This window comes from Pygoscelis adeliae, unplaced genomic scaffold (genome assembly GCF_000699105.1).
Source record: "Pygoscelis adeliae isolate BGI_AS28 unplaced genomic scaffold, ASM69910v1 Scaffold120, whole genome shotgun sequence".
Taxonomy (NCBI): Eukaryota; Metazoa; Chordata; class Aves; order Sphenisciformes; family Spheniscidae; genus Pygoscelis; species Pygoscelis adeliae.
The window spans coordinates 7,048,269-7,058,833 of NW_008824032.1; the positions used below are offsets into that span (position 1 = coordinate 7,048,269).

The 10,565-nt window shown below is 43.1% G+C and overlaps 1 protein-coding gene across 1 annotated transcript in view; it reads right to left on the reverse strand.

Moving 5' to 3' along the window:
• Window positions 1–7,349: 7,349 nt before the first annotated feature.
• Window positions 7,350–10,565, reverse strand: part of CLDND1 (claudin domain containing 1) — an 8,078-nt gene continuing 4,862 nt past the window's right edge. The window contains exons 3-6 of the mRNA XM_009329561.1: window positions 10,512–10,565; window positions 9,178–9,285; window positions 8,658–8,795; window positions 7,350–8,549 (exon numbers count right to left, since the gene is read on the reverse strand). The exon at window positions 10,512–10,565 is cut by the window's right edge and continues 22 nt beyond it. Of these exons, the coding sequence (XP_009327836.1) occupies window positions 8,329–8,549; window positions 8,658–8,795; window positions 9,178–9,285; window positions 10,512–10,565 (521 nt within the window). The 3' untranslated portion in view covers window positions 7,350–8,328. The remainder of the gene's footprint in view (window positions 8,550–8,657; window positions 8,796–9,177; window positions 9,286–10,511) is intronic.

Consider the following 10,565-nt stretch of genomic DNA (forward strand, 5'->3'; position numbering starts at 1 on the left):
GGGAGGGACCCCACGCTGGAGCAGGGGAAGAGTGTGAGGAGTCCTCCCCCTGAGGAGGAAGGAGCGGCAGAGACAACATGTGATGAACTCACTGCAACCCCCATTCCCCTGCGCCACTAGGGGGGAGAAGATAGAGAAAAGTGGAGGTAAGATTAAGTCCAAGAAGAAGGGAGGGTGGGGGGAAGGTGTTTTTTAAGATTTGGTTTTATTTCCTCATTATCCTACTTGGATTTCACTGGTAATAAATTAATTTTTTCCCCAAGTTGAGTCTGTGTTGCCCGTGACGGTAATTGGTGAATGATCTCTCCCTGTCCTTATCTTGACCCACGAGCTTTTTGTTATATTTTTCTCTCCCCTGTCCAGCTGAGGAAGGGGAGTGATAGAGCAGCTTTGATGGGTACCTGGTGTCCAGCCAGGGTCAACCCCCCACAAAACCATAAGCTGAGCACCTGGCAGAGCAGAGCCAACAGCATCCAGGCCATGTTAAAAAGGGTGCCAGTGCTTTAAAAGCATTCAGGGCCATAGCTACGTGCCCTAACAAACATTCCTGTGCCTAGCATTTCCAATTAGCTGGCTTTAGGCTTCCACATGCACCCAACTGGGTATGTAACAGGGATGTGGACAGACTTAAGGTCCTCCGAGTGTGGCCCAACATGCCTCTGAAGTGTGTAGCTAGTTTATTTCTTGTGGTAAAAGAGGCTATGAAAGAGGGAGAATGGAAAGGGAAGAATCAGTGGCAGGAGCTGGGAGAAGGAAGCAAGAAGACACAGAAGGGGAATAACAAGTCTATCGCCTGGATGATGACACTCCTGTCAGCTCACAAAGGTGGCTGGAAGTAAAACACAACTGTCTGCTCCAGAACAGGTTTGGCTTCCTCTGCCCATAACACTACATGCTTCCTTGTGCTCCCAGTAGAGGACGGCCCTGGCTGCTACAGCCTCTTCAAGCCCAGGCCCACAGGGGAAATCACTACGTATTGTCCATGCTGCCCCTCACGCTGTTGATACAGTTGTCCGAGTGCTGTTCCTGGGCAGGTCTGCAGTGGCTCAAGCAGAATAGTGAAGCTGCTCCAGAACCTGCGACCCGCTGTCAGGGACTGCTCATTTCCCGCTGCAGCCCGTGCCCCACTCACCAGCTCCTCCTGCCTCACCTCCCAGTTCAGCATTCTGTAGGCAGGGACAACTCCTCCAGCAGCATCCCACTACTGACACCATTTGGGATGTCCTCATCATTTGTGGATGGTTAATCACTTTCCAGAACTCAAAGACCTTTAGAGAACCCAAGCAGGTCTAGCACTGGGCAGATGCTGTGGTTTTATACCACTGTTGCTGCTGTTTTGTGTGGAAGTAAACATCAAAATGCAGATCAAACCTAGCTAAATGGGTCACTTGAGAGCAAGACAAAAGGGATTTGTTTGCAAAAAACTACTGCAACAGCCCCAGAAAGCACTCAGAAAGCAGAGCGTATTTCTGGTGAAGATGAACCCCACCCCTTTCTCAACCAAAGCAATTTAATGAGGGTTGGAGAAGTTACTTAAGTAAAGGCACAAGGATCACAAAATCACCCACACAAGTAATTTGTTCAAATTAGGGAATGAGCAGTGGTAAGGGAGCATGGTACAGCGCAGGGCTGAGACCCAGGAAGGATTTGGAGAGGCTGTGGAACCAGTTCTCCAGCGTCTGCTATCAATATCACCTTTAGGCAGGAAGGCTCTGGCAGAGCTGAGGCATCACAGAAAATTAGCACCTGCTCTGCACTGCCACTCCAGCTCACTCCTGGTCTCATCCAGCCAGTGCTCCAAAACACACATCACTTTGGTGATTAACTGGTGGATTGAATCAACAATTAAATCATCAGTGTAAACATATCGGATGGTCAGCTTTGACACTTCTTACATGTGTTTGTCACAGGCAAGTCCTCTGATAATAGAATCATAGAATAGTTTGGGTTGGAAGGGACCTCTAAAGGTCATCTAGTCAAAACTCCCTGCCGTGAGCAGGGACATCTTCAACTAGATCAGCTTGCTCAGAGCCCCGTCCAACCTGACCTTGAGTGTTTCCAGGGATGGGGCATCCACCACCTCTCTGGGCAACCTGTGCCAGTGCTTCACCACCCTCAGCGTAAAAAATTATTCCTTATATCTAGTCTAAATCTACCCCCCTCAGTGAATTTACATAAAAACTATTCAATGTAAAAAGGTATTGCCACGGTCACTTAGCCAACAGTGACAGCTACTAGACTGCACAGAAATCTCCCAAAGAATCAAATCAGCTAAAGGTACAAGCTGTACTTGGCCTCAGAGGAAGGAAAAACCCCAACATTCAGTGCAGTACTGATTTGGTAGCTTAGAATATACTCGCAGCACATCATGGTTGGACACTGCTGGGAAAGGCTCTAATCACACTCACCTGACACAGTGTGAAGGACACCCGATACTAACACTCACAGCTAACGCAAGTCTCCACCGCTGAGCTTACGGGTATGGAAACATGACGGGGCACTGGCAGAGAGCTGCACTCCCTCCACCGGGGTCTGCCTTGGTTCTTCCAGGCAGACAGCTAACAGAGGATGGTTCTTCCACAAAGAGACCACGTGGTGCTTCTTCGCAGGGCTTTTCCAACAACAGAGGCATTGTAGTGTAACCCTTTTATCGTGAGGATGATAAAAGGTGAAGTTACAACGGAGAATGGTCCTCAACCGTGGCTCAATCAAGTTAATGTGCAGCAAAAAATACTCACGTGCATTCAGCTGTGGAAGCTGAATGGAAAAAGGACTGATTGTAAAGGTCCGGACACATGGTAGGTCATAACATGGGTTAGAGGGAATCCTTGCTAACGAAGTGCTCTGGAAACACTTCCTCATTATTTACTTTTTTGAAAGGCTATTTAAGGATGTTTGGATTGACCTATTTTTAATAGGTACTCCAAATTTTTTTAAAAAAATGCATGTCTGATATTGAGAACTAGCCCAAATTACAGATGTAATGGGTAGGTCCATTAAAAAGTTACATATGTAAGGATTTCCTCTTCTAAGATAGTGATACAAAATACAACAGCAGATTATCTTCTTTGCAAACATCAATCTAAAAAAGATAATATTCTAAAACCATTTAATGTGAGAGACACTTCAAAAGAGGCAGACGAAAGACTTGAGAAAGCTGGAGAAAGGAAGCAAGCTGTTAAAAAAAATCACTAACTTTTTTTTAGGAGGGTTCTGATTAAGTAATAATTAATTTTCATTAAACAAAAGGTTCTAGTTTTCTTGAAAATTTTCAATCTTCACCTTGCAAAACCCAAGGGTAGAGAGTTGCTTGGATCCTCTGCAAAAATCAATTATCTTCACCCTTGTCTGTACACAGAAAGCATGGAGTACAGAGACATCTGACACTCATTGCTCTAACCTGATCAGTAAATAAAACACTGTCCCTATGGTTATTTTTAAAAGTGGTAATTTTGAAGGGAGGAGGAGAGAAAGGAGTGGAATACATTATCGCTGTCAGATTTTTTTTCAGTGTCATCGGTTTGTATAAAGGTTTGGCATGTATCGGTAGGCAGAGAGGTGCTCATTAAGTGTAATTTTGCATATGGCTGTTATTGCCATATCCAGAATACCTATACAGTCTTCCAGTTACAGAGTATCCATTATTCCACTGTCATATATCTGAACTGTAACTTGAACAAAGGCTTCAATTTGCACTCTGTAGTTTTGAAAGTTGTAGTTTAAAAATATAGGGCAAGAATAATATTTCACAGCAATAGAAGAGCTAGTAGTAAACACACAAACTTTTGATCCTTTCCTATTAGAAACCAGGTTATAAAGAAGCTCTATAGCACAAAACTCTAGCTATTCCTGAGGAAACGGGGAAAAAAACCCAAAAACAGCTTCAAGATATTGAGATACACAATCTACTCAAGCAGGAAATACACACAGATAGAGGTGGACAATCAGCCCAAGATATAACGATGACAAGCTGCTGTCATTTCAGAATTTCTCTTTGACTAGCAGGTGCTGGCTGAGTACACGCAATGCTAGTGAGCAGCAAAGAGCTTTTCAGAAGTCATTGCCTTGAATCACAGAACTAAGACAGCACTGCAAGAGAGACTGCGAGCTGGCACATAACTTGGTGCCAACCATAAGTGACAAAGAACAGAAAAAAACAAACAAACCCAAACACCTTTCTCAAAACACACTTCAGAGCATTTTAGATGAGGGGAGAGGAGGCGCTCATTATCACCGTAGCAAAAAGACTGCAACAGACCTTCCATGAGGAAAGGACCACCTGCCCAGCACACAATCCAGAAGGAAAACTAGACCACCACACACAGTTTCTGGCATGACAACAGATTAGAAGGGCTTCCTGGGTCATCCAAGACTACGCTATCACTTGCACCCACAACATATTAACCCTTTTGTAAGTGGCAAACTGTCCCCTTTACACAACAAAGCAATTTTTTGTGTCTGCTCTATACTGCTTTTTTATTAAAGAAAGGAAATGGGATTGACTATTCTCCTGTTTTCAGCAATCTCTCCTCTAACACAGTGGGAGCTGTCTTTACAGCCACAATAACAAAAACCCCTCTTCGCAGCTTCATTGACCAGCCCCTTCTCAGAGTTCTTTGGAGTGGGGGCAGAGGACAGGGAAAATGTCACTTCCGAGGAAAAAATAGGAAGCTGCTGCTGCCTAGACTAAACACTTTATTGCTCTGTGCAGCTTTCTGCTAGTCCTGCTTTTCTACTGGTTTCACAGTGTTGGCAGGAAAACAAGCCCAAGCCTGTAAAGAAGAAACGTTGTCATAGGGGCACAATTGAAGGACAAATGCAGCTTGCCCACCTCGGATTCGGGGGACAGAGCTTTTATGGGCTTCTCATAAGCACAAGAGAGTTCACCCACTTGCTCATGCTGCCACTGTGATGGCACCGTGGGTGGGCAGGAAGGTAGTGGTGGTGGAGGAGCAGCGGCTGGCCTTTGCTATGCTGGCTACACAGCACCACACAGGGAGTTCACGTGGAGTCCTGGGAGCTTGCTTCCATGCAGTGTCAAGCGTCCTCAGTTTTCACGCTCAGCCTGACAGGATTCCTCCCCCTCCTTTGTTTCTCCTTTTCCTTTGATATGCCTTCTCTTCACTTTCACCAGCCCATACAACAGCGTTAGAGATGTGTGCCATCTCCCCTGTGCACACAGACACACAAGGACATCCCTTTTTTTAATCTCTTTTGATCTCACTGTGTGTATCTGCCTCATCCCTATCTCCAACACTGAACCAGTATCAGCAACCATCTCCCATGATCAGACCACAAAATGCTGAGGAACACAAATCAGCCTTTGATCTCACCACTTTCTTCCAGAATTGGAACACTCTTCACTTTTTTGAGCAAGGGTGTCTGTATTTGCATATACGTATGACCACAAACATACACGCAGGCCTCAAGCTTCTCTTGAATGCAGCCAACCTCTGAGAGTGGCATGAGGAACTGCTGGTGTGAAGGGCCTGTACCACACACAGGGTCAAGATCTGTCTCAGTATCTGTTAGCACACTTAATCATCTCTCTTTTATAGAATTACTCCATCCTCAGTGTCTACTCTGTTTTTCTGTCCTCCTCCAACACCATTTAGTGGACCCAAGCCAGCAGTCCAAAAACTCTTCTTGCTCCCTTTACACCTTGAGCAAAGCACACAGTTACAAAACAAGACAGCTACACGCAGATCCATCACCCCAGACAATGGAGAGGGATAGTCCTCTTTCTGTATGAAATCTGCTTCTCGCTGAAATCCATTCTGATGCAGAAATCTTTACACGAGTGAAGGAAAAAAAAACCCCAAACCCAACCCTGAAAGGTAACCTTCATTTTAGATAAATGGTCCAAATCAAGGATCAATTAAAGCCTGTTTTCTTCATTTTAGGGCAGAGAAAACCAGCAGCCTTTATCTGAGACACAGACAAAAGCAGGCAATCTTGGTTTTGCTGATACTTGAAATGATCAAGAAAGGACTGACAGCACTTCTAACATTCCCTTTTCTCTCCATAACAATCCTTCTTTTGGAAGCAAGAATGTTAACATTTGAAAAGTGAGATTTACACTTCAGAAAAATAGGTGTCTGATACAAGAGGAGAGAGCAAGCGCACAGGATTCCTACTGCTCAGATTAAAAACGCAAGATATGATTATTCTGCCAGCTCCTGAAAAAAGGAAAAAGAACCCAAACTGTACTAGATAAAATAACAAGCAGTGTTTCCTCTCAAAGTGCAGAATAGCACCTTCCAGCCCTTTTGACCCAAGCTGAGGCTTGCATGCCCTAGTATTTCTGACAAATGAGGAACGAGACAAGCTGAGCAATTAGGCCTTATTTACCTAAGTCAGAGATAACTAATGACTCTGAAAAAGCACCATATCGGTACATATCAGCAGCATAGATTTTCATTTACTCTCAGATACTGTACAAAAGTACCACATCCCCTCTCACTGGGTTAGAATTGGCCCAGACATTGTAGAGAGGGAAAGAAGCTGTTTTAGGAGGGAAGGTGAAAAATTACTCAACAGCAAAAGAAAGAGGATTATCTTGAACAGCCTACTGCTGCTTTTTCCATGATCCTGGTTTTCATCATGATCCTTGTTTCATTTTGCAAAGACTCCAATGATGATAATAAAAGGAGAAGTAGGTAGATCCCTATCACACACATGATAAAAAAAAATAAAGAAACGATACCAGCAGATATCCCTGATCTTCAGGGAACTAGTGACTAAGGCTGTTTCCTGACCCAGCAAAGACAGCCTGGGTAGAAGGACCTACTGAAAAAAAAAAGGCACAAAACAAAATAAAAAAACAGCCATGAGATAAAAATGTCATTCTCATCAACAGTATCTCACAGAATCCTTGCCATCACAGACTTAGTAATTTTGTCAGGATTTATTTCTTCTAAGACCTGTTTCTTCTATTAAGCATGGAGTAAGGAAACAAGGGGAGTTAATGCCTCAGAATTAAACAATTTAGACTTCGAACATTGTTTTCTAGATAAGACATGCCACCCAGTCTGGCTAGAGTTGCAGTGATTTAGAAGAAATATGTGCAGAAGCTGTGAACTAATTAGAAATTATGGGGTGTTATGCCCCCCAACGATGAACAGGAGAAAATTTAAAGTTAGCAGGAGCCCAAGACTTTAATTAAAAAAAAAATCTAACCAAACATCTTTGTTTCTGGTGACATTTCCCTAAAAACAGAGAACGATCTAGACATTGGCTTTTCGTTCCCCAAGTAAAATTCACTTGAGACCATTCTCTCACCTTCCCATCAGATTCATGCAACGCTGAAAATTTCTGAGCTTTTTTTTTTAATTATTATTTCATTTAAACAATAGGTTTGGGGCAAGATGGGAAAAGAGCAGCACCTTTTAAAAAAAACCCTGTTGTGTGCTATATAGGATAAATAGGTGAGCTTTAAAAAAAGTTAGATTTATATATGTACATATACACACATACACTAAACCAAATTAAAAACAAAAAACTCGTGAGGGGTCGTTTTCAACACGAGAGAGAGGAAAGCCTTATTTCACAGCAAGCAAAAGCACCACAAGTTAAGATTAGAGTGCACAATCACATGTAGTGCAGATACCAAACTAGCCTGGGTCCTGGAACCAGTGTAGCTAGAACAGCACAAAGCTCCACGTGGGCCAACTCATTACTTCGGGATGGTGTGCTGTGCAGGCACTCACAGCCGCCTGCTCTGCCTGCATCAGTTTTGGCAGAAGCCACAAAAAGTAGAAAACTAGTGAGAATAAGAGACCCAAAGCAAAGCTACAGGACTGATTTAGCTACAGTATTTCCATAACAGAGGTTTCCGAGTTCCCCCATGTCTCTTGGGTGCTTTCTGTAGGTATTGCCTGCTTGGATCACATAGCAGGCAGCTCCTGATTATTCATTTATTTATTATTTGTGCACTGAGGTTCCCATTCTTGCCTACCTGCATCTTTTCTTTTCCTATCTCTCTTCCACCCGACAACACCAGTTCTATTTCCTCCAGGCTGACAGGGTAATAAAATTAGGAAGGAGGATGTACACCTAACTAAGGGGATATTCAACAACCAAATGAAGCTTAAAAAATAATAATTCTTAAAAAAAAACAATTTAAAAACCTGTTCAAGTTCTGCAGACTTCTGGCAGAGTTTCGTCATTTAGCCCAGAGGTCTTTGTCTTCAGGGCCTGCAGGCTAAATTGTCTCAACTGGCAAGAAGCTTGCAGTACAAGGTAAAATTCTGACTAAAAGAAAAAAGTAGTAAGGGTTGGGGGGAGAAGAGGCTATAACATGGAAACCCAATACTTTGGTAGCAGCACTTATGCTACACGGTACGCTTTCAAGAGAGTGAATTCCTTTCTGTTGGTGCGAGCCGCCCAGATGAAAAGAGCAGCTGCCATAAACTGCAAAGGTGCCGAGACACAGGCTAGGCAGAAGGACCAGCCAAATTCACCCCTCACATCATCAGGCAGGGGCAGCTTCTTATGGAGCAGCTCAATCCCAGCTACATAGCAGCCAACCAGGCCCAGCGTACAAAGCCCTGGGGAAGGAAGCAGTAAAGCGCAATGAGCTCACCGTTGAAGTGCTCTGGCTGTCACTATGAGCTTCTGGAGGAGGGAGGGTAAGTGATGGATGGCAGGGTACCCACCTGCTAGGAAATGGAGGACTCCGGTGGCAATGGCAGGGTAAAGGCTGCGACAGGCACAAGCACACAACCCAATCAGAGCCCCAAAGCACATGAGGCCAAGGCTGACAAAGGGCAGGAGAAACTGCAATCGCCAGAGATCTGCACGTGAAAAAACACACAAAACAAGTTTGTTGAAAACGTGCTAGAAACTGATGTCTCACCATCTCATATTCCCTTCTACCCACAATGCTTCTGCTTCATCAGACACTTTACATTCACAGGTAAAAAGGACCAAAGGCCCCACTAAAGGAGGAAGAACTTCATTTGTTAACTTCCAAATTCCTGTACTGCATTCATGGGCAAAACCTTTGCTAAAGCACTCAAGTTCTCCTTTTAAACTTTGACCTACTTCCTGTGCTACTGTGAAGGAAAAAAAACCAGCAGAGCAAGATACAGATGCTTCCCTCACTAGTGACTGTATTTGAGAAATGTCTTTTTTTTCATCCTACTTTTTTACCCGCCAGAAGTGAGACACACTTACAAGTTCGATTCAAATCCGTGCCACTATTGTGATTTCCAGGCTCTATGTACTTTTCCATAAACTGATCAGAGAGGGAAAAACTGATGCAGTTTGTAGTCATATCGGTTTCTGGTGGGAAAAAAAAAATTACCATTAGGCGTCTCCCTCCCATCCTCCCCCTTCAATTCCTCCTTTCCCAAACATCTAAGCTGGGAAGCTCCTCAGAGAAAAAATTTTAGAGAAAAAACATTTTTAGAGAAAAAAATTACCTCTCAAAACAGATCTGTAGGATGCCTTATCATAACGTAGTTAGCATAACGTAGTTACTACAATGAGGGACAGCATTCAAACATGCAGAATCTTCAAGCTTACCACAGAGAACTGGACCATGCTTGACAGATTGGGAAAGAAATCTGGCATATGATGCTCAACTATGTTGTTACATATTATTGTATTCAGAGTTGCTTAACTGAGATGTGCTTATCTCCATGTGCAGAATGTAGTAGCATACTAAACACTTCATTCAAAAATGGGATAGAAAGGACTATTTAAAGAACAGAAAATATTTGCTTCTTTATACTAAATTTCTCCCCTTTTATGCCTCAGTTAGATTTTGCTTTGAGAATACTATTGAGCAGAGCTGGTTTAAGTGTCTTCCAAAATAAGTATTTTCATTAGAGAATAAAAAAAAAAGTATTTCACATAATGTTTTTTCTCCAGAAAAAGTGTTTGAAAATACATTTTTTAAAGAGAGTTCAAAATTAAGGGCTTCACATCACAATATGGGTCCAAAATCTACCACGCAATTAAAGCAATTAAAAAAAAAGCTCGCCACACTTTTTTAGTCCCCAGCCATTGTGAAAAAGAATACAAATATTTCATTCTATATCCAGCACTATAGTACAAGGAGTCCAAAATGTGCTGATGCAAGAGCGGGACATTTGTGACACGCGAGCAAAATGAATGACTAGCTAAAAGGAGCAAGTGCCCCCTTGATAAAGTAGCATCTTTATTCCATTGCTGGATCCCAGAACCTCTCCTAAAAAGACAGTGACTGACATAGCGACTATAACTGTATGCCCAGTTGGACAGCAGATGCAAAAGACAATCAAGCTATACCAGACTAAATTTAGATCAAGTATCATGTGTCAAATCCAAAGTCTGTAGCACTGACAGCCACACACCATTTTGCCTTTCACTTCTTCAAAAATTTAGACTGTCTTTATTAAAAAAAGCCAAACACATAAGCTAGAAATTAGCCTTCTGGAGGAACAAAATGGTATGAATATTTTGTGAGGAGGTTAGCACATACCACCCGAGGCAAGCTAGGGAAGTGTTAATTGCTCTGGAGATACCTGGTGGGCTGTACCAGTGAGAGTTTCTGGGTACAGTGATACACCTCCGCCACA